Source organism: Lissotriton helveticus, chromosome 7 (assembly GCF_964261635.1).
Source record: "Lissotriton helveticus chromosome 7, aLisHel1.1, whole genome shotgun sequence".
In the NCBI taxonomy this organism is placed as follows: Eukaryota; Metazoa; Chordata; class Amphibia; order Caudata; family Salamandridae; genus Lissotriton; species Lissotriton helveticus.
In genome coordinates, this window is record NC_136068.1 from 1,003,858,182 (window position 1) to 1,003,883,212 (window position 25,031).

Here is a 25,031-nt window from a genome sequence, read left to right on the forward strand (position 1 = left end):
AAAGGTTGTATGAATTCCCTTCACAGGCTCCTTGCAAACTAATACCGTTACACAGAAGCGTGCCGCTTAGTGACATAGCACAATTGTTGCCACTAAGAAACACTTTCTGTCCTTTATTACTGACACATGCATGTGAATAGGGCAGGTTCCAAGTTGTTTTAAGGTACCCCTTTCCCAATTTCTCGTACATGCCAGCCTGTATATATTTTTGGCAGTATTGAAACCTGAAGGTTGAGATTGGAATATTTATTATTCCGTGGATTATCCATTCACTGACAGGTCGTTCTGACATTGTCATTGGTAATCTTTCTATTTTTTCAATGCTCAAGATTGTATAATCAGCACCCTTTTGCGCCATACCGATTTGTCTATCAGTAAGGTTAAAGATTTGGAATAGTGACGTTGTGTTGATTAAACGCCAAGGCACATAGCCTGAACGCAGATTTTGTAACGTCCAGCCAAGTTGTACAATGGAACGCAATTGTGACTGACCATGTTGTAATAACAGTAAGTCTTGCGATAATATATCGATTGCTGAAGACACAATGCTGTCCAAAGAAAAAATTCTGGAGGACAGAGTCATTAACCCATTGTCCACTACAGAAAGTGATTTTTCCAAATTGATACGGTCAATTTCCCGTATTCTCTCTGCTGTTTCAATTTGAGTAACCTTCCAGGCCTCATTGTATGCTGCATATACAGAGGCTGCTATGAAACGCTTTTGACGCTGTTTGCGTGGTCCCAGAATGAAATCACGCAAGTCAGCACCATCAGTAAGTAAAGTTAGGTGTTGCTTAATTTCAGGCAGTGTGGAAGTTTGAAGCCATTGAAGGCATAATTTGCCCACACTGTAGGTTGTTATTATCACTGGGTGATGTCTTTGGGGATATCTTGGGTCTGGCCTGGTCATTTTGAACCCCTGCTGTGTTTTGTTCAGGAATCTGTCTTGACAGTTATTAGTATCTGTTGGCCAGATCAACCACTGTTTCCAATCAGGATGTGTTCTGTTTTGGTTTAATATATGGTTTACGTCTATCTCTTCATCTGTATCAGAGCTATTGCTAAACATTGTTGGATTTGGAATAGACGATTTATTTAAATCTTTGATTTTGGCTAAGCCAAGACAGGTGGTCTGTTGAACAGTGTCATTTAAAAATATCATTTGTTCTGGGATCATGCAGGCTCTAAACGAAGCTTCTATACCCTGTACTTGCCATTCTTTTGTACCCCAAACACTTTTCAAATCAACATTTTTGTCCCAATAATCAAATCCAAAAGTATTCATTTGTTCAAAGAATGAGTCTGAATAAATCAATTTTGTGTTGGTTATCATGGTTTTCATCCCGGTCTTGTTTGACAATTTAAAATAAAATGTTTCAGCATTATTTGTGTTAAAACCTGAAAAATATGAATATTTGTCGTAAACGGTTCTTGAGCTCCCTTTTGGAGGTGTAGCACAATGTTCCCATTGATTATAATTTAAAACATTTCTAGGTTGTGCAGATTTATGCAAGAAATGGTTTCCATAATGGTTATAGCAATACATACTATCATAATTTGTTGAACCTTGCAAATAATCATGTTTTGTAAATTTAGCAGACATTACTAAATCAGACATCATATTGTTAATGCTTTCGAAGTCCCAATCATCAGCAAATGAGTTTGGTTTTGCAAAATCACTCAAGGAGATCTTGATTTGGTGTGGATATTTCAGGATCTCGACCGGACCATAAATTTCATAGTCAGTGTTGTCCCAGGCTACCCCACCAGGTATCGGATTGGCTGTGAAGTTGGCTGAAGAAAGTTCTGGAGAAAGTTCTCTTTTCTCGATGTGTGACGATGTCTGTGGTTTGAGGACCAAGTTGATGTTCTGACTTGCTGTGTCCATTTTAGCATATTTTCCCTCAATGAAGCGTCCCAAAGTAAATACCATGATGAGCCAAAGTATGAGGATAAATGCACCAAAACCCACCCAAAATTCAATCCATGGAGAAATCAGATATGTTTCTTTCAGTTGTTTCAAAAGTTCCTTCGCTTTGTCTTTAAAGGATTTTGATGATGGCTGTGTCTTTGATTCACTGAAGCCGTCAGAGGAATCATTGAAGTTGATGAAGTAACCGGATGCAGTTCTGTCAATTGTTCCAATTGGTTCAGGATTTTTGTTTCTTGCATTTTCACTTGGTACTTCAGTATAGATTGGTGTGTCTCTGCTAAATGTCTTTATTTGGGTTTTCAGAGGTCTGAGTTCTATTGCATTGTTGCATAGTCCTTCTTGTTCTTCTGCAGGCGTTTCGAATGTGATGAGCCTTTTTGATAGGACCTCTGTACTGGTAGCAAACCTTGGTGTTCTGCTACTTATTGGGAGTCCACTTGGCCTACTGTTTGTTATCGGCCACATGTTGTGGTTTTACCAGGTCGATGGATACAACTCGGTTCTCCTTTTTTCCAGCAAGTGGTGGTAGTACAACTGATCTTGTCCCGTTGACAGACAAGACAGGAACTGCTTTTCTGTAAGAAGGCCCAAATTCCTTCTTTACCGCGATCTTCTCCCTGACTAGATCCCCGACTTTTGGAATCCAGACAGGTCTTGCTGGGACAGGTGGTGATTCTTCAGTGGTTGTTGGCTGTTGTTTCAACTGTATGTTGCTCAGGTCTTTTCTTGTTTTGTTTAAGTCCTGCAAAATAGCCAAACGGTCTTTGACATCAAAGGTTTTTCCTATTACCACTGAAGTCTGACTATCAAGGTCAGAGATCAACATCCTAGTTCCGAATAATAGTTCGTACGGACTGAATCCCTTCAGAGAATTTCTTGGCAAGTTATTTAGACTACGTTGGACACTTATTAGATGTTTGACCCACCCAGCTCCCGAACCTAATACCTTTGCCGTTATAGATTGCTTTATGTCACGGTTTTTTCTTTCAACAATTCCGTTCCCCTCAGGGTGAAATGGACAAGAGTACCGCAATTGCACGCCCATGCTGACCATGGCCTCCTTATGAGCCCGAGAGCTAAAAGCAGGACCATTGTCCGAATGCAGCATGCCAATTGCGTATGTGCCGATAAAGACTCGCAAATCTTTTATAACAGTTCTGGCGTCAGCCGTTCGCTGGGGCCACATCCATATGAATCTCGTGCATGAGTCCACTGCGACCAAGATATATTTATAGTTACCATCCCTTTGTAAGGGACCGCAGTGGTCTAGATAAATGCAGGCTAATGGTTTATCCGAGATTAGAAGGGGCGTCTGAGCTGGACGTCTCACTGTTGATACTTTCATTCTTTGACATATTTCACATTCTAGAACATAGTTCCTTGTTTGTCTTCTCATTTGTGGCCACCAGTATCTCTGTTTTAATAATGATACTGTGGCTGAGACGCCAGCATGGATAGAAGCAAGCCCTTCGTGTGCCGCTATTATTAGTCCTATCCTATGTTCCATGTTTGGAATTGCCCTATCCCCCACTCCAGGGATTCGAGCAAAAGGAACATTGTTTGCATCAGTTATGTATGAGTATTTTACTGGAAAGCCTTTAGGGAGTGGTTCTATCGAATCCTTTTCTGAAGCGCTGACAGCTTGTAATATTTCGCTGTCTATTTTTGTTTTTGACCGGGTGACGGCGGCTACGGAAGCCGTTTGCACAGCTGCCTTCGCGGCCTCATCAGCCAATGAATTCCCTGCAACGTGAACGCCATCACGTTGATGACTCAGTGTATGTATCACGTGAGTCTTTGGTAGTTCTTTTTGTAAAAGAGCTACTTGTTCCCAGAGCATTTTGTGCTTGATTGTGCCACCTTTCGCATCCTTGAAACCGTTCTGAAGCCAGATCTGCAAGTATTCATTATAAGACTGAACGCAATAATACGAATCGCACACTATGAGTGTAGGGAATTCTCGATCGGTATTTTCAAGCGCCATCTTGAATGCTAGTAGTTCAGCTCGCTGAGCTGTACAATCTCCTAGAGATTGTGTTTTAGTGAGGGTTGGTTTAAATTTCCCTTCGTGTCAACGACCTTTAACAATCGCGCACGCAGCACTGTAGGCTTGTTTACCCCCTACTGCGGGTTGTGCTGATCCGTCTGTATATATTATACAGCCGTAGTGATCTAGAGGCAGAATTTCGGTTGGCGGAGGACATTCAAATTCATATTGGAGAAATTCTTGTGTTTTTAAGTAAGGATCAAATTCGTACACCACGTCTGTTGCAGCAAGAGAGTTAGCCCATTGTATCCATCTCGGATGGAGTGCTTTAGCATTTGGAATGCTTGCCTTTGTTACCGCCTCTAAGGCTGGTATTGGTGTCACGATTACTATTCGTTTACCTTGTGCCAGGGCTCGTTCTTTTGCTATAGCTGTCTGTGTTGCTGTAAGAATTTTTTCCGTTGGGCTAAATTTCATTTCAGCCTTAGTATACAAGTGTGATTTGAATGCAATTGGTACCTTATCTCCCTCATTAGAGGTTAGGTATGTGAATCCGCATCTCCCTGGGATGACTCGAATCACAAGGTTGCGTGTATTATCACGTGTTTCTAATTTTGTTTTAATTAGCATGTCTGTTTGTAAGGATCTCAAAATTTCTGTGTGTGTTTGAGTCCAACTGGATCTTTTAAAGTCTGGTTTAATTAGATCGTAAAGGGGTTTGACCCTTTCTGCGTAATTTGCAATGTATGTTCTTCCGAAATTTAGGAAGCCTAGAATTGACTATAGGTTTTTTAGTGTTTTAGGAGCTTGGATTACGGCACATTTCTCTAGGAAATTGTCTGCCAGGCTTTTACCTTCACTTGATAACTCATATCCTAAGAATAGGACTGTCAGATGGGCAATTCTGGATTTTTTGAAGTTGAATTTGTAACCCTCTGCAGCGAACCCAAGAATTATGGTGTTCACTCTTTTCAAGTGAGTCTCCAAGTCATCATCTGTTAAGTAAATGTCATCGACATAAGATAATGCTTCATCATCATATAGTTGTAGTAATTCTGTTACTCTCGCTGAGAATACCCCCGGGCTGTTCTTGTACCCCTGGGCTAACCGACAGAATTGTTTTTGAGTGCCATTTACTGAGAATGCAGTTAAATATCTGCTCTCTGGTGCTATGTTTTGACAAAAGAATCCATTGGAGATGTCCAAGGTTGTTTTGTATTTTTTGCGCACTATGTTATTCATTAGTGCAGCACTGTGTGAGTTTTGCACTGCAAAAGTTTTGCAACATGTGTTAAGGTGTCGGTAATCCAAAACTAGACGATATGAGTTGTCTGGTTTGGCGACCGGAAACAAAGGATTGTTCATTTGTGAGGTGCAAGTTTCAATCACCCCCTGGTATTCTAGCTGATCTAGTATTTCATTTACCTGTTTTTTAGCTTCTTGCTTGATTGGGTACTGCCTTTGTGCAGTTGGTTGTGATTTTAACTGGATTTTGTGAGGAGGAGAATCCTCATCCCATCCTACATGATTTTTATATAAAGCAGGTGCTAAGGCCACTGCCCACTTTCTAGCAAGTGTATACTTTTTATGAATCGGGATTTGATTCGAGAAGGCAGGCATAATTACTTCTTCGCCATGAGGGCACTCCCTGACAAACTCTGGTGGCCAGTCTTTTTCAGCTAGAAGGATGTCATAGCCTTTGGATAGGTTATCCCAAAATAGTCCCCTTATTTTCCTAGTCTTATCTCCCTCTATACGTAATGTTATCTCGTATATCTTGTGGGGCTTGCTAACTCTGGTGTCTGCAGTTTCCACTTGAAGGTATTCATTCGTGTCCACTGTCTCCAGATGATTCATAAGGACTTTGCGAGCTATGCTCACCTCTGCTGCGCTGTCTAGCATTGTCTGAGCCCACTCTCCGTTTTTCAGTTGTGTCCTCAGTATTCTCGGCATTGTTAACTACCTTGATACTGGCTACCTTCTTTTTTGGAAATTGTAATTTCTTTTTTAGTTGAGCAGGTTCCTTGTCTTTGGACTTGGCGTGCTCTTCTCTTTGTTCTGATCGTCCTCTTCTTTCCGATTTCTGCGAGGAATTCTGAAAAGATTGAGAGGGACGTGTATCAATGTCTTGATATCTATCAGGTTTTTTAATATTATCCCTATTTCTAAGGTTATATCTATTCCCAGAGGGGTCACTCTGCGGTGACCTCTGTCTTTGGTTCGGAGATTTCTCTCTTCGCCTAGGAGACCTTCCTCGGGACTGGAATTTCTTTTCTTTAGGATTGGATTGTTTGTTTCCATCCCAGTTCTTTTTTGGTGAATTATTATTATTAAAAAATATTTTTTCTGGACTTGTAGTCAGTTGCGGTTTTACTGGTATTCCACCTAGACTATCTCTGCCTAGTTCTTCATAGGATTTTTCTATGATTCTGGCAATTTCAGCTGGTTGGTCTGCTATATCTGTCTCTTTTAACCTCTGGCGGATCGCCACGTTTGCTGCTTCACCTTTTATGTTGGCTAATAATATAGCCGAGACCTGCTTGAAGTCTTTCAGTAATTTCATACCAAGAGTTAAAGCAGGTTCTGGACCGTATTCATCTTGAATTTGTTTTAGCACATCTGGTATCACCGAAATGGATGGGACACCGTGCGTTTTTGTATAGATGGAAGCAAAGACTGTACCCCAAGTGTCACAGTCCTCAATGTGTGGTGCGATTCCCATTGGGAGACATATAGTCAGAATCCTGTGTTTTTCTAATGGGGTGGTGTCAGGAAACACCGCCTCTATTTGGGTGATTTTCTGTGCCAACCAGAATGGTATTTGTTCCCGTTTAGCTGGAACTTTACCTAGGCAGGATTGGATGTTCTGTGGTGTAATTTTATTTGTGTTCCCCTGGTGAGGGGTCAGCTGTGGAAGTTTAATCGCTGGCTGAATTGTTGAAGTCCGCATTACATACTGAACTAATTGTCTGTGAATTTTTAGTAATTGTTTTAGCTGTATTAACAGCTGTGGGGCAGGCATCTCGTCGATGTCTGGATGTGGTGTGTATCCGGCTAAGACCGGCCACGTTGCTCCTGGTCTTCCTAAAGGACCGAGCCTTGTAATGTGATTATTGTGTTTTAGGGCGCCATCAAATAAGAGCAAATGCTCTTGGAATTTGAGTGGTACTTCCACCTCCTCGAAAGGAGTGTATGTTTCAGGAGGTTCCTCTACTTTGTAATAGTGGAAGTACTTTGTTACAGCATTTGCTGCTGGAAAATGTATCAATGTATAGTATACCTCTGCCGATATTCGTGTGCCTCAATTACGAATATGACTGTGCCACCTCTAGGTGTCAGTCCATTTTCTATAAGTTTTAAGGTTATAGATTTCCTTTTAATGACCGGAATGAGTGTTATATTCGGGTCTGCTGCTTGCATGGTAGCATCAGCATCTGCGAGTTCAGTTGCTAATCTAACTGCCTCTCTTTCTTCATCACTGTCTCCCATTTTACAGACAGGATGATATTATGTATTTTTGCAGATCAGGTTTCTTTATGGAACAAAGATTAGATGCACAATATTTTGGAACTGTTTTTATCCTTCAACGTTGACTATACCAAGAACCATACATAGGAGTTCCCTCCTGCGAGGTTTTGGAGGATATTACCTTTCACCCACTCCAGACGTCTTTGGAGTATTTGGGAAAAGGGGTCTGAGTGAGAAAGCACGACTGAGTTACTCTAAATGTCTTACGTTAGTTTTATCGCCCTTTCCAAACGCGTTGGGCGCCATGTAGTGTAGTTCCTATCTTCCCAATAGGCTCTGCGCATTGGAATAATACCTACAGCAGTAAAGGCCTAGACCAGACGTTAACTAGGTCTACTACTGTCGATACTAGACTTAATTTTTGGGTTTGCCAGCTAAGCTCAGAGTTCGCTAGAAACTTTCTCGAATGTTCAGGAAAGAATTACCTCCCCTGATTAGACAAGAAGGGATTTAGTTTCTGACAACCATAGAACATGACAACTTTGCTCTCCCCTAATCAAGAGTCAATCTCAAGAGTCGTGTGAGCACAAGGCAATTATTTTACTCAGTCAGTACGTGCATTCTTAGTCTCATCAGAATGTAGAGAAAAGGAAGAGACGGGCGTGTTCAATAAAAAGGTGTTATTTATTGATCAGTCTCTTTTCTCATACATGAGAAATGGATCGATATTATTGCAATACTTATAGTTAAGTAAAGTGCATACATTAAAAGCAATAGTATAAAATAATACTGTAAAAACATTGATATGGTTTCTGAGCCATATGATGTTTTAAAATGATTAAGATATATTTACATACACATATACATTTGACTAAACGTACTCAACTGGTGTTTCTAAATACGCCTACCCCGTGTACCTGACCTAAGTCTAATGCGTGGGCGGGAATAGAAAGTTACAGTTTAAGTTAAGTTTGTTTTTGCCAAGTGAATAACTAAAGAATTCTCTGTGAGGGGTTATTCAGTTCTGTACCTGGAATTTAGGATGAATGAGGAATGGTATCTCTTTCTCTGCTCTCGATATTCCAGGCCGCCTGCGAGGGCTGCCCGAAAGCGCCGGTGCTGGGTCTCTCGGCTTGAGATAGCAGCGCGTCTCTCAGCGCGTCAGGAAGGCGGGGCTGCTGCCAGCGGGGTCTGCTTCTGCTCTCGGCTTCGGCAAGTGTGGCTGCTCCGTCTTGTCACCACGCGTGTGTTTGCATAGGGCAAGGTCGGCAATATTTATACCTTAAAGGTGCCGAGATTGACGTAAGGATGGACATAGGTACGTCAATAAAGATGTCATACGACTTGCTCGTTAGCACATTCTTTTGCAAAAGTTCTCTGTGAAATCAAAACAATGGCCGCACGGATTATCCAGGTTGTCATAGGTTTGATTTGTTATGAGAACGTCGTATGCCTTATCAGGGGCTGGAGGAATGTCGCTTGTCTAATTAGATCTCAAGCGTTATGACCTAATCAGATAACACGTTCCTGCGCCGTAGTGTGACTGCGTCAGATAACGTTATCTGCATCATGGGGGCTGTTCTTGCCTCATGGGCTGACTATTAGTTAACTAGCTAGTTAGTTTAACCAGAATAGGGTCAGGAATAGGGGGATCGATTCAGAACCTATAGAAATACACGACAAGACGAAAACAAAGTGCACACATCTGAGCCCAACACCAGATGGCGATCTATGCACAAGCATACGATCTACAGCTCATATGCCTCGGACATTAGATTTCGTCAAAAGTATCTGTGGATAAAATACATTTGTTCAGAATACCACAGATTACATAAATCTAATGTCTTGTGCATAAACATTGTTAAATGTGATTGAGATTGCTGGTTCTGGAGTTTACTGTAGTCTATTTACTGTGAAAAACTAGTTCTGAATTTCTAACCCATTACCCCATCCTACAGCAAGCCTTGATTGTTGAATGTCATAGCGCTTGCCTAGATAAATCCACCAGGACGTGTGGCTCTTAGATACTCACAGCAAATGACCTAACCCCACCAAAGATACTGCCAAATGTCAAATTACATCGCAGGTCTCAAATAAATTACTTTGTACAAACATAAAAGGAGTGAAGAAAAGAGTGAGGGGACATAGAATTTCACAAATAAAAGAACAGATCTAGCAAGAAACAAAAGAAAACCAGGAAAATACAACAACAAAAGCCAACAATAGATAGAAAGGCCCAGGAAGATGCTGACAAAGTAGTGCTGAGAGAAAGAAGTGTAGAACAGACTAGACAAGGAAAGAGTTTGGAGAAAGACAGGAAGATTTCAAGATGAGGAATGTAAATAGACACCCAATTTTGATTAAAACAAAGCTGTTTCAATTAGTTCAGAGAAGAAATTTTTTGCGACAAAGGAGGGTACTGAATCAGGGCAGCAGCCACATCGAGTCTGTCTTTTTTTGCAAAGGTGAAGCGGTTGGCTACATTTGGTCATAGTAGGGAGAATGTCTCAACTCCGGAAAATACCATCTACAGGGCACAAAGAATGTATACACCAAGACGAAAGCCATGGGCGTGAGCAGGCTAGAAGATAGAGGTGTGAAAATGGGGACCACTCACCTTTTTCCACGTTCGTAGATGCACATACCGAACCTTTTGGTGCCGGTCTCCTGACAGCGACGCATCATCAGTCGATAGCGGGGCTCAAAGATGTGCAGAGGGCATGCTATGCCAGGGTAGGCCAAGGTGCAAACGAAAATTGGGACATCTGTGGTAAGGCTGTTTGGGTCAAGAATGAAGGGGCAGAGGTAGTTTGTAATCAAGGAAGGATCAATGCAAAAGGCCTAGGACCATGTAACATCACGCTACATATCTATAAAGCAACCAGTGAAAGCAGCATATAGAGATCTGAAGCATGAGAGAGGCATTGCCAGCAACAAACCTCTCACAGCATCCAGACACAACCGCAGTCTACTAAGCGGGATCCTACGTCTAAAAAATCGCACATCTGATCATCCACAGACTCTTGGGTGCCCTAGGTTCTAGGCTGTGGAATACCATTAATTCAAGTCCACTCCAAATCACACTCAAAATGTCTGTTCTGGCTTCCAAATAATGAATCTACAACCAGAACAAGGTAGCGATTGAGACATATCAGAGAGGGAAGCCATGTTCACCAAATGGACTCATTTACCTGCTACCCAAAATAGGATTTTACTGTTCATCCATGGAGCACTTGCATATGAAAGACGGCATGCAACACTTTATAAAACGACTTAATAAATAAACAGTTACATAGAGAATATTGACTGCCCTCCATGCAGGTTCAATACTTACTTAGACAACTCCACCATTTCCAGGTCATGAACTTGTTTTCTTTCAGATAGTTCAACGGGGAAGGTGGTGGCCATGATGTCCTGCAGCACTGCAGTGGGTGTGTACTTCCCATCTTTCAGATACTGGAAGATCCAAAGAGAAAACTTGTTTCATCAGCAACACTGGAGATTTCTAAATGGCAACACCAGGGCGTAGAGACCACCTTTGGCACTACTACTAGCAACCCTAACCCACATCGCTTAGCGTCCCAGATGTACAATAGCACAATGGTTGCAAGAGCAGTGGTGGACCACCAGGCTAGAAAGCAATAGCAGAGTCCTAGCTCCTACATTATCTGATGTACAGTGTGGACAACTAAAAGAAATTTTGTAAACTGTAAGCACATGCTATTTAGTAATAACATTCCCCATAGGGTATATTATATGCCAGTGGGAAAGAGATCAAGTGGTCTTGATGTAGACTCCAGATTTAAGAAGCATCAATGCTTGGAGGTTCATGATGTACGCCAGCTATGCCGGTGTTCGACTCAGGAAATTTACTGATCAAGTCTTTTTAAAGAACAGTCCTTATGGTTGGATACCACCATCGCAAAATGGGTTTGCAAGTCGGTATTAGGAAGAGCAGTGTTAAGGGCCTCCCTTTCTAATAGAAACTTGTGCGAATGTTTTTCAACCGGTTGCAAAACATTTGCATGTTACCGCCTACTTCAAGAAGGTGGTAACTCATTTGTAAACAGGACGGGGTCCCCATGTTTGTAAAGGAATATGCAACTTACCAGTATGCATCTGTTCTTGGCATGTAGAGTTGCACAGTTGTACACTTCGCAATAGATCGCCACCTGGTGTTGGGCTCGGATGATTTCCGGATTGTTGTCTTCTTGTAAGAAGGCTTTGTAGTCACGAGATAGGGGACTCCTCCCTTGGACAATACTGCGCATGGTCATCGACTCCATCCTCAGATTGTTTTTCGCCATGATGGGAAATGATGGAGTTAGTAGAAGTAAAGAGAAAGGATGTCCATGCGTGTGCATCTAAGTAAGATGAGTACTGGAATGGATACAAGTCCCGGGGAGGCGGGAGGGCGTGTACAACTCTGCAGCTCTACATGCCAAGAACAGATGCATACTGGTAAGTAGCATATTCCGTTTGAGGCATATGAGCTGCAGATTGTACACTTCGCAACGATTGTGCAGCAGTGTCTCCCCTAGCGGTGGTCGCTTGTATTCGTTGCAGCATACTGAAATAGTGTTTTAAGGACAGCTTGGCCTACTGCAGCTTGCTGCTTGGCTTGCACGTCAACACAATAGTGTTTAGTGAAGGTGTGTATGGTAGACCATGTCGCTGCCTTACATATGTCCTCTAGTGGTATGTTTCCTAAGAAAGCCATAGAGGCTCCTAGTTTGCGAGTGGAGTGCGCTCTAGGAGGAACTGTTAGTGTACGTTTAGCTTTTTGATAGCATATTTGAATACACTTTACAATCCACCTGGCAATTCCTCCTTTAGATATGGGATTGCCTTTGTGTGGGGAAGAGAAAGATACAAATAGCTGTTTTGTCTTTCTGAAGGATTTAGTCCTGTCTGTGTAGTATAAAAGAGCTCTTCTAACATCTAAGGTGTGTAAAGCCCTTTCTGCAACAGAGTCTGGTTTTTGAAAAAACACTGGTAACTCTACTGATCGGTTAAGGTGAAAAGGAGTAATCACTTTTGGCAGGAATTTTGGATTAGGTCTAAGAACCACTTTGTTAGGTTGTATCTGAAAAAACGGTTCTTCTATTGTGAATGCTTGTATTTCACTAACTCTTCTGAGAGAGGTGATGGCAACAAGGAAGGCAGTCTTCCATGTTAGGAATTGCAATTCACACTTGTGTAAAGGCTCAAAAGGGGGACCCATAAGTCTTGTAAGGACCACGTTTAGGTTCCATACTGGTGCAGGTGGTAACCTAGGTGGGATTATTCGTTTTAATCCTTCCATAAATGCTTTTATCACAGGTACTCTAAAGAGAGATAGATGCTGTCTATTTTGTAAATAGGCTGCAATTGCTGCTAGATGCAGTCATATGGAAGAATAAGCCAGGTTGGACCTTTGTAGGTGTAGAAGGTAACAAATAATATTTTGGATGGAAACATCCAATGGATCAATGTGATTGTTGCTACAGTATGTTGCAAATCTTTTCCACTTAGCAGCATAACATGCTCTGGTAGTGGGTTTTCTAGCTTCTTTAATTATATTCATACATTCTGGTGGTAAATTTAAGTAGCCAAACTCTAAGACTTCAGGAGCCAGATCGCCAAATTCAGTTGGCTTGGTTCTGGGTGCCTTATTTCTCCATGGTTCTGTGCTAACAGGGATGGCGTGAGCCGAATTTCTGATGTGGAACCAGTGAGAGATCTAGTAGTGTGGTGACCACAGCTGACATGCCCATGTGGGGGCCACTAGTATTAGTTTGAGAGACTGTTGTCTGAGCTTGCGTACTACTAGTGGAATGAGTGGGAGAGGGGGAAAAGCGTACGCAAATCTGCCTGACCAATTCATCCATATTGCATTCCCCTCCGACCGTGGGTGTGGAAACCTGGCGGTGAAGGTTGGGCATTTTGCGTTTCGTGGGTGGCAAACAGATCTATCTGTGGATGCCCCCACATTTGGAAGAATGGTTGTAGAACCTGTGGGTGCAACTCCCATTCGAGAATCTGTTGTGATTGACGACTCAACAGATCTGCTATCTGATTGTGAATTCCTGGAAGGTGGTTCTACAGTCAGGTGTATGTTTTGAGGGATGGCCCATCTCCAAATGTTCTGTGCAAGCTGGGACAGTTGCAGAGAGTGTTCCCCCCTGTTTCTGTATGTAATACATAACTGTCATATTGTCCGTCCGGATTAGAACAGCTTTGTTTTGTACTTGTACTTGAAAAGTCTTGAGTGCTAGGAAAATGGCTAGCAGCTCTAAATAATTGATGTGGAACAGTTTTTGTTGGCTGTTCCATTGTCCTTCAGTGGTATAGTGCAGGAGATGGGCTCCCCATCTTGTGAGGGATGCATCTGTTGTCAGCACTATTTGTGGAACAGGGTCTAGGAACGGCCGTCCATTTGTCAAGGTTTTGGTGTTCCACTATTGCAGAGAGCGATATGTACGGCTGTCCACCAACACCAGGTCTGTGAGCTGACCTTGAGCCTGATTCCACTGTTGTGTTAGACATTCTTGTATTGGGCGTATTTGCAGTCTTGCGTAAGGAACTATGAAGATGCAAGACCCAATCATGCCTATCAGTTTCAAGAACACTCTGGCTTGAAGAGAGTGCTGGCATTGAAAAAGGGAGACTAAGCTCTGAATGCTTTGAATCCTGGCTTGACTGGGATACGCTAGAGCTGCTGATGTGTCTATGGTAGCTCCTAGATATTGGTGAACGTGCGAAGGCTCTAGGTGTAGTTTATCGTAAACCCTAAGTCGTGTAATGTTAGTATTGTTTGTTTTGTGTGTTGTACACACTGGTTGAACGATCTTGCTTTTACGAGCCAGTCGTCGAGGTAAGGGACGACATGTATTTGTTGTTTATGTTTATGGGATTTTTATTGCGCACAACTACCCTGGGGTGTCTCGCCGCATATCGAACTTCCTGGGACAGAGAGCAGCCAAATGAATCATTGATTGAATAACCAGGTTTTCAGAAGTTTACGGAAGATGATGAGTGGGACTGGTTTTGACGGACAAAGGGAGAGAGTTCCACAGCCTGGGGGTTGCTACTAATGTCGTGTATTTCTATAGGTTCTGAATCGATCCCCCTATTCCTGACCCTATTCTGGTTAAACTAACTAGCTAGTTAACTAACAGTCAGCCCATGAGGCAAGAACAGCCCCCATGATGCAGATACCGTTATCTGACGCAGTCACACTACGGCGCAGGAACGTGTTATCTGATTAGGTCATAACGCTTGAGATCTAATTAGACAAGAGACATTCCTCCAGCCCCTGATAAGGCATACGACGTTCTCATAACAAATCAAACCTATGACAACCTGGATAATCCGTGCGGCCATTGTTTTGATTTCACAGAGAACTTTTGCAAAAGAATGTGCTAACGAGCAAGTCGTATGACATCTTTATTGACGTACCTATGTCCATCCTTACGTCAATCTCGGCACCTTTAAGGTATAAATATTGCCGACCTTGCCCTATGCAAACACACGCGTGGTGACAAGACGGAGCAGCCACACTTGCCGAAGCCGAGAGCAGAAGCAGACCCCGCTGGCAGCAGCCCCGCCTTCCTGACGCGCTGAGAGACGCGCTGCTACCTCAAGCCGAGAGACCCAGCACCGGCGCTTTCGGGCAGCCCTCGCAGGCGGCCTGGAATATCGAGAGCAGAGAAAGAGATACCATTCCTCATTCATCCTAAATTCCAGGTACAGAACTGAATAACCCCTCACAGAGAATTCTTTAGTTATTCACTTGGCAAAAACAAACTTAACTTAAACTGTAACTTTCTATTCCCGCCCACGCATTAGACTTAGGTCAGGTACACGGGGTAGGCGTATTTAGAAACACCAGTTGAGTACGTTTAGTCAAATGTATATGTGTATGTAAATATATCTTAATCATTTTAAAACATCATATGGCTCAGAAACCATATCAATGTTTTTACAGTATTATTTTATACTATTGCTTTTAATGTATGCACTTTACTTAACTATAAGTATTGCAATAATATCGATCCATTTCTCATGTATGAGAAAAGAGACTGATCAATAAATAACACCTTTTTATTGAACACGCCCGTCTCTTCCTTTTCTCTACATTCTGATGAGACTAAGAATGCACGTACTGACTGAGTAAAATAATTGCCTTGTGCTCACACGACTCTTGAGATTGACTCTTGATTAGGGGAGAGCAAAGTTGTCATGTTCTATGGTTGTCAGAAACTAAATCCCTTCTTGTCTAATCAGGGGAGGTAATTCTTTCCTGAACATTCGAGAAAGTTTCTAGCGAACTCTGAGCTTAGCTGGCAAACCCAAAAATTAAGTCTAGTATCGACAGTAGTAGACCTAGTTAACGTCTGGTCTAGGCCTTTACTGCTGTAGGTATTATTCCAATGCGCAGAGCCTATTGGGAAGATAGGAACTACACTACATGGCGCCCAACGCGTTTGGAAAGGGCGATAAAACTAACGTAAGACATTTAGAGTAACTCAGTCGTGCTTTCTCACTCAGACCCCTTTTCCCAAATACTCCAAAGACGTCTGGAGTGGGTGAAAGGTAATATCCTCCAAAACCTCGCAGGAGGGAACTCCTATGTATGGTTCTTGGTATAGTCAACGTTGAAGGATAAAAACAGTTCCAAAATATTGTGCATCTAATCTTTGTTCCATAAAGAAACCTGATCTGCAAAAATACATAATATCATCCTGTCTGTAAAATGGGAGACAGTGATGAAGAAAGAGAGGCAGTTAGATTAGCAACTGAACTCGCAGATGCTGATGCTACCATGCAAGCAGCAGACCCGAATATAACACTCATTCCGGTCATTAAAAGGAGATCTATAACCTTAAAACTTATAGAAAATGGACTGACACCTAGAGGTGGCACAGTCATATTCGTAATTGAGGCACACGAATATCGGCAGACAGAGGTATACTATACATGGATACATTTTCCAGCAGCAAATGCTGTAACAAAGTACTTCCACTATTACAAAGTAGAGGAACCTCCTGAAACATACACTCCTTTCGAGGAGGTGGAAGTACCACTCAAATTCCAAGAGCATTTGCTCTTATTTGATGGCGCCCTAAAACACAATAATCACATTACAAGGCTCGGTCCTTTAGGAAGACCAGGAGCAACGTGGCCGGTCTTAGCCGGATACACACCACATCCAGACATCGACGAGATGCCTGCCCCACAGCTGTTAATACAGCTAAAACAATTACTAAAAATTCACAGACAATTAGTTCAGTATGTAATGCGGACTTCAACAATTCAGCCAGCGATTAAACTTCCACAGCTGACCCCTCACCAGGGGAACACAAATAAAATTACACCACAGAACATCCAATCCTGCCTAGGTAAAGTTCCAGCTAAACGGGAACAAATACCATTCTGGTTGGCACAGAAAATCACCCAAATAGAGGCGGTGTTTCCTGACACCACCCCATTAGAAAAACACAGGATTCTGACTATATGTCTCCCAATGGGAATCGCACCACACATTGAGGACTGTGACACTTGGGGTACAGTCTTTGCTTCCATCTATACAAAAACGCACGGTGTCCCATCCATTTCGGTGATACCAGATGTGCTAAAACAAATTCAAGATGAATACGGTCCAGAACCTGCTTTAACTCTTGGTATGAAATTACTAAAAGACTTCAAGCAGGTCTCGGCTATATTATTAGCCAACATAAAAGGTGAAGCAGCAAACGTGGCGATCCGCCAGAGGTTAAAAGAGACAGATATAGCAGACCAACCAGCTGAAATTGCCAGAATCATAGAAAAATCCTATGAAGAACTAGGCAGAGATAGTCTAGGTGGAATACCAGTAAAACCGCAACTGACTACAAGTCCAGAAAAAATATTTTTTAATAATAATAATTCACCAAAAAAGAACTGGGATGGAAACAAACAATCCAATCCTAAAGAAAAGAAATTCCAGTCCCGAGGAAGGTCTCCTAGGCGAAGAGAGAAATCTCCGAACCAAAGACAGAGGTCACCGCAGAGTGACCCCTCTGGGAATAGATATAACCTTAGAAATAGGGATAATATTAAAAAACCTGATAGATATCAAGACATTGATACACGTCCCTCTCAATCTTTTCAGAATTCCTCGCAGAAATCGGAAAGAAGAGGACGATCAGAACAAAGAGAAGAGCACGCCAAGTCCAAAGACAAGGAACCTGCTCAACTAAAAAAGAAATTACAATTTCCAAAAAAGAAGGTAGCCAGTATCAAGGTAGTTAACAATGCCGAGAATACTGAGGACACAACTGAAAAACGGAGAGTGGGCTCAGACAATGCTAGACAGCGCAGCAGAGGTGAGCATAGCTCGCAAAGTCCTTATGAATCATCTGGAGACAGTGGACACGAATGAATACCTTCAAGTGGAAACTGCAGACACCAGAGTTAGCAAGCCCCACAAGATATACGAGATAACATTACGTATAGAGGGAGATAAGACTAGGAAAATAAGGGGACTATTTTGGGATAACCTATCCAAAGGCAATGACATCCTTCTAGCTGAAAAAGACTGGCCACCAGAGTTTGTCAGGGAGTGCCCTCATGGCGAAGTAGTAATTATGCCTGCCTTCTCGAATCAAATCCCGATTCATAAAAAATATACACTTGCTAGAAAGTGGGCAGTGGCCTTAGCACCTGCTTTATATAAAAATCATGTAGGATGGGATGAAGATTCTCCTCCTCACAAAATCCAGTTAAAATCACAACCAACTGCACAAAGGCAGTACCCAATCAAGCAAGAAGCTAAAAAACAGGTAAATGAAATACTAGATCAGCTAGAATACCAGGGGGTGATTGAAACTTGCACCTCACAAATGAACAATCCTTTGTTTCCGGTCGCCAAACCAGACAACTCATATCGTCTAGTTTTGGATTACCGACACCTTAACACATGTTGCAAAACTTTTGCAGTGCAAAACTCACACAGTGCTGCACTAATGAATAACATAGTGCGCAAAAAATACAAAACAACCTTGGACATCTCCAATGGATTCTTTTGTCAAAACATAGCACCAGAGAGCAGATATTTAACTGCATTCTCAGTAAATGGCACTCAAAAACAATTCTGTCGGTTAGCCCAGGGGTACAAGAACAGCCCGGGGGTATTCTCAGCGAGAGTAACAGAATTACTACAACTATATGATGATGAAGCATTATCTTATGTCGATGACATTTACTTAACAGATGATGACTTGGAGAATCACTTGAAAAGAGTGAACACCATAATTCTTGGGTTCGCTGCAGAGGGTTACAAATTCAACTTCAAAAAATCCAGAATTGCCCATCTGACAGTCCTATTCTTAGGATATGAGTTATCAAGTGAAGGTAAAAGCCTGGCAGACAATTTCCTAGAGAAATGTGCCGTAATCCAAGCTCCTAAAACACTAAAAAACCTACAGTCAATTCTAGGCTTCCTAAATTTCGGAAGAACATACATTGCAAATTACGCAGAAAGGGTCAAACCCCTTTACGATCTAATTAAACCAGACTTTAAAAGATCCAGTTGGACTCAAACACACACAGAAATTTTGAGATCCTTACAAACAGACATGCTAATTAAAACAAAATTAGAAACACGTGATAATACACGCAACCTTGTGATTCGAGTCATCCCAGGGAGATGCGGATTCACATACCTAACCTCTAATGAGGGAGATAAGGTACCAATTGCATTTAAATCACACATGTACACAGAAGCTGAACCGAAATTCAGTAATACAGAAAAAATCATTCGTGCAGTTCAAACCGCAATAGCTAGAGAAAAAGACATAGCTGACGGTAGACATATCACAGTCAGAACAGCTGAATCAGCCTTTGAGGCATTAACAACACCGTGTAATTTACCATTAACAACATTGGATCCAGAATGGTTACAATGGGTAAATTCAATCACAACGGACAAAGTATACTACTTCTTTGATCCAGAACTAGAAGAAATGGAAAATCTAGAATATAAAAAAACATATCCTCTGCCAATCGACATTCTGCCTCTACGACATTACGCCTGTGTAATCTATACAGACGGACATGCTCAACCCTCCGTTTGGGGAGAACAAGCATACAACCCCACATGTGAGATTACAAAAGAAGTGTGGCGCGGAGGTAAACTAAGACCTCTATTAACAAAATCACACTCAGTAGAAACTAATTCAGAAAAACAAACTGAAATAATAGCTTTGAAAATGGCGCTAGATAATGCGGATCGCAAATTCCCGACACTTATAGTGTCAGATTCATATTACTGCGTCAAATCATACAACAAGGATTTGCAGACATGGATTCAAAACGGTAACAAAGATGACACAGATGCACCAATAAAGCAGAAACTGCTCTGGGAACAAATAGCTCTTTTACAAAAAGAACTACCAAAGACTCACGTGACACACTCACTGAGTCACCAGCGTGATGGCGTTCACGTTGTAGGGAATTCATTGGCTGAAACAGCCGCAGCGGCAGCCACTCAATCGGCTCCCGTAGTTCGAAAAAAGCGTACATTAAAATACATTGACGGTGAAACATTGCTGGCGGTGAAAACGTCATCAAAAGGCGACTGCTCAGCACTACCGATCAACTATCCACTCAATTATACATACATAATCGATGCAAACTCCGTCCCTTTTGCTCGAATCCCTGGAGTGGGGGATAGAGTGATTCCAAACATGGACAGGAGAAACTTGTTAATCGCAGACGCACACATGGGCGAGGGTCTCAGACACCATAAATTAAAAGATTCTCTGGAAGAATTACAATCACGGTACTGGTGGCCAGGCATGAGCCTGCACTACACCATGTTTGTAAAAAACTGCCCAAACTGCAACAGAGATCGCAGTGGGGAGAGAAGCAGTTTAATACCTCGTCGTATCAAGGCAGATAATATTACCAGCAAAAAGAATGGCTTGCGATTAACATATACAGGCTAGTTTCCACTTATAATGTAGATCCTCACCACTCGGCTGACGTCCGGACTATTATACAAGATTTGCGAGTCTAAATGGCATATACGCTAAGAGCATGTTACGTTTGACCATTGTTTTCACTCAGGCACACCAGCCTGGGGGGAAACATGGCCAAATGAGCACAGCCCAGCGGGAATCTTCTCACTTCCTTCCTGAGGGTACGGGATGGTGTAAAGAAAAAACCAAGGCAGAAAGCAATCTATAATAGAAAGGATATTAGGTTCGGGAGCTGGGTGGGTCAAACATCTAATAAGTGTCCAACGTAGTCTAAATAACTTGCCAAGAAATTCTCTGAAGGGATTCAGTCCGTACGAATTATTATTCGGAACTAGGATGTTGATCTCTGACCTTGATAGTCAGACTTCAGTGGTAAAAGAAAAAACCTTTGATGTCAAAGACCGTTTGGCTATTTTGCAGGACTTAAACAAAACAAGAAAAGACCTGAGCAACATACAGTTGAAACAACAGCCAACAACCACTGAAGAATCACCACCTGTCCCAGCAAGACCTGTCTGGATTCCAAAAGTCGGGGATCTAGTCAGGGAGAAGATCGCGGTAAAGAAGGAATTTGGGCCTTCTTACAGAAAAGCAGTTCCTGTCTTGTCTGTCAACGGGACAAGATCAGTTGTACTACCGCCACTTGCTGGAAAAAAGGAGAACCGAGTTGTATCCATCGACCTGGTAAAACCACAACATGTGGCCGATAACAAACAGTAGGCCAAGTGGACTCCCAATAAGTAGCAGAACACCAAGGTTTGCTACCAGTACAGAGGTCCTAACAAAAAGGCTCATCACATTCGAAACGCCTGCAGAAGAACAAGAAGGACTATGCAACAATGCAATAGAACTCAGACCTCTGAAAACCCAAATAAAGACATTTAGCAGAGACACACCAATCTATACTGAAGTACCAAGTGAAAATGCAAGAAACAAAAATCCTGAACCAATTGGAACAATTGACAGAACTGCATCCGGTTACTTCATCAACTTCAATGATTCCTCTGACGGCTTCAGTGAATCAAAGACACAGCCATCATCAAAATCCTTTAACGACAAAGCGAAGGAACTTTTGAAACAACTGAAAGAAACATATCTGATTTCTCCATGGATTGAATTTTGGGTGGGTTTTGGTGCATTTATCCTCATACTTTGGCTCATCATGGTATTAACTTTGGGACGCTTCATTGAGGGAAAATATGCTAAAATGGACACAGCAAGTCAGAACATCAACTTGGTCCTCAAACCACACACATCTTCACACGTCGAGAAAAGAGAACTTTCTCCAGAACTTTCTTCAGCCAACTTCACAGCCAATCCGATACCTGGTGGGGTAGCCTGGGACAACACTGACTATGAAATTTATGGTCCGGTCGAGATCCTGAAATATCCACACCAAATCAAGATCTCCTTGAGTGATTTTGCAAAACCAAACTCATTTGCGGATGATTGGGACTTCGAAAGCATTAACAATATGATGTCTGATTTAGTAATGTCTGCTAAATTTACAAAACATGATTATTTGCAAGGTTCAACAAATTATGATAGTATGTATTGCTATAACCATTATGGAAACCATTTCTTGCATAAATCTGCACAACCTAGAAATGTTTTAAATTATAATCAATGGGAACATTGTGCTACACCTCCAAAAGGGAGCTCAAGAACCGTTTACGACAAATATTCATATTTTTCAGGTTTTAACACAAGTAATGCTGAAACATTTTATTTTAAATTGTCAAACAAGACAGGGATGAAAACCATGATAACCAACACAAAATTGATTTATTCAGACTCATTCTTTGAACAAATGAATACTTTTGGATTTGATTATTGGGACAAAAATGTTGATTTGAAAAGTGTTTGGGGTACAAAAGAATGGCAAGTACAGGGTATAGAAGCTTTGTTTAGAGCCTGCATGATCCCAGAACAAATGATATTTTTAAATGACACTGTTCAACAGACCACCTGTCTTGGCTTAGCCAAAATCAAAGATTTAAATAAACCGTCTATTCCAAATCCAACAATGTTTAGCAATAGCTCTGATACAGATGAAGAGATAGACGTAAACCATATATTAAACCAAAACAGAACACATCCTGATTGGAAACAGTGGTTGATCTGGCCAACAGATACTAATAACTGTCAAGACAGATTCCTGAATAAAACACAGGGTTTCAAAATGACCAGGCCAGACCCTAGATATCCCCAAAGACATCACCCAGGGATAATAACAACCTACAGTGTGGGCAAATTATGCCTTCAATGGCTTCAAACTTCCACATTGCCTGAAATTAAGCAACACCTAACTTTACTTACTGATGGTGCTGACTTGCGTGATTTCATTCTGGGACCACGCAAACAGCGTCAAAAGCGTTTCATAGCAGCCTCTGTATATGCAGCATACAATGAGGCCTGGAAGGTTACTCAAATTGAAACAGCAGAGAGAATACGGGAAATTGACCGTATCAATTTGGAAAAATCACTTTCTGTAGTGGACAATGGGTTAATGACTCTGTCCTCCAGAATTTTTTCATTGGACAGCATTGTGTCTTCAGCAATCGATATATTATCGCAAGACTTACTGTTATTACAACATGGACAGTCACAATTGCGTTCTATTGTACAGCTTGGCTGGACGTTACAAAATCTGCGTTCAGGCTATGTGCCTTGGCGTTTAATCAACACAACGTCACTATTCCAAATCTTTAACCTTACTGATAGACAAATCGGTATGGCGCAAAAGGGTGCTGATTATACAATCTTGAGCATTGAAAAACTAGAAAGATTACCAATGACAATGTCAGAACGACCTGTCAGTGAATGGATAATCCACGGAATCATAAATATTCCTATCTCAACCTTCAGGTTTCAATACTGCCAAAAATATATACAGGCTGGCATGTACGAGAAATTGGGTAAAGGGTACCTTAAAACAACTTGGAACCTGCCCTATTCACATGCATGTGTCAGTAATAAAGGACAGAAAGTGTTTCTTAGTGGCAACAATTGTGCTATGTCACTAAGCGGCACGCTTCTGTGTAACGGTATTAGTTTGCACGGAGCCTGTGAAGGGAATTCATACAACCTTTCATGTCACCAGCAAGGCGCACCTGCAACTGAAATAGAACCATTCTTTCAAAGACTCTATAATGGGAGTTACATTCTTATTGTAGACCGCAGATGTTGTAGTCTTATGCCCGGGACTCCTTATCTAGTCACTACGACGGCCAAGGTCAAGTGCTGTGGACGTTCTTTGTTCCCCAGCTCCTTTCCAGACAGGGAGGCAAGGGCATGGCCCAGTTTGAAAATTACTTCTATTCGAATAGATACTTTAAGCAGAATGAAAACAGTGCTTCTTCAGACGCCTACAAGGCTCACGTCATCAAAAGAAACGTATGATCTACAAGTCGCAAGGACGACTGCAGAGATACATACATTATTATCAACTAATTCCCCCGTACATTTCGCGGAAATCCTGAGCGAAATCTTAAATATTTCTGATACCAATGGGATCTCAGGGGTATTTAAGACAGTATTTTCGATAGCATTAACACCATTCAAAGCCATACTGGGTATTTTTCCAGATTTCGTCCATTCGATTTTTGGCGGACTTCCCTTGATCCTGGGACTAATTGCAGGAATCCTATTCCTAGTCCTTATTTTTCGTTATGGCAACCCATGTCACAGATCAAACTCTCGCGACAATGGAAGATACGATCCTAGCCATTGGATACCGGGACCGGATATCAAAAATCCTGGGACTCTCCCGGCTTAGAGACCTAAACATGACTTGGTTTCTATCATTTCGACCAATGTGGCAAAGGTGTGTTTTACCTGTACTAAGGTGTCTGCTATGCGGAGAAGAATGCGTGTTAGACACCTGTCTGACGCTACAATCGGATGCGCCGGTGGATGCAGATACACTGTTGGTTCCTACCAAGGTTCACGCTTTGTGCTGCCCTCAAAGGCTGCCAATCCTGATGACGGCATTCCTGGAATCTTCACCACTACGATTGAAGAGTAGTGAAGTTCAAGATGAAAGCAGCATCGAACAGGTACGACCTTCTGTCCGCAATGCAAATCAGAATGTCAATGGAGACAATCATGCGCACGAATGCATGGTTACCCCTATTCCCGACTTAGAGGAACTTTCCCATGAAGCTGTTGACAGTTTTTTCGAAAGCCTGAATGATATGATGTTCTCTCCAGAACAGAAATAGAGACTTTTGAGTAAACTCGCACACGGCGTTCCCTGAATTCGGCCTTCAACTTTAAAAATAAAGTCACATGAACAATTTCACTCCAGTTCACGGACAGCAATTTTTCAGCAAAGCCCCTAAAATATTTTCCTTATATTTTTTCCGGGACACTGATCTTCTGCTTAAAGTAAGAAACTATTCCTAGAGAACTAAAATTTCTATTTTTAGATACTTTATAGACTTTATAGACTTAGCTGCCCGCTGGTATGTTCACAAATATATTTTATTATGTGATGAAATGGTCTCGACCTTCCTTTCTGTATAGCCATATTAAGAGCCATTTCATGTGTATTTCTCATATACCAATAAGCAATAATGCATAAAAGATGCGTGTTTACTTTTGCATTTAATTCATAGCTTAAGTGCATACAATATAT

At 41.8% G+C, this 25,031-nt stretch overlaps 1 protein-coding gene across 2 annotated transcripts in view; it reads right to left on the minus strand.

Moving 5' to 3' along the window:
• The window catches only part of LOC144769512 (LON peptidase N-terminal domain and RING finger protein 1-like), a 172,059-nt gene that overhangs the window by 41,571 nt on the left and 105,457 nt on the right, over nucleotides 1-25,031 (minus strand). For both annotated transcript variants that reach the window (XM_078653646.1, XM_078653647.1), the window contains exons 8-9: nucleotides 10,723-10,844; nucleotides 10,006-10,164 (exon numbers count right to left, since the gene is read on the minus strand). In XM_078653646.1, the coding sequence (XP_078509772.1) occupies nucleotides 10,006-10,164; nucleotides 10,723-10,844 (281 nt within the window). The remainder of the gene's footprint in view (nucleotides 1-10,005; nucleotides 10,165-10,722; nucleotides 10,845-25,031) is intronic.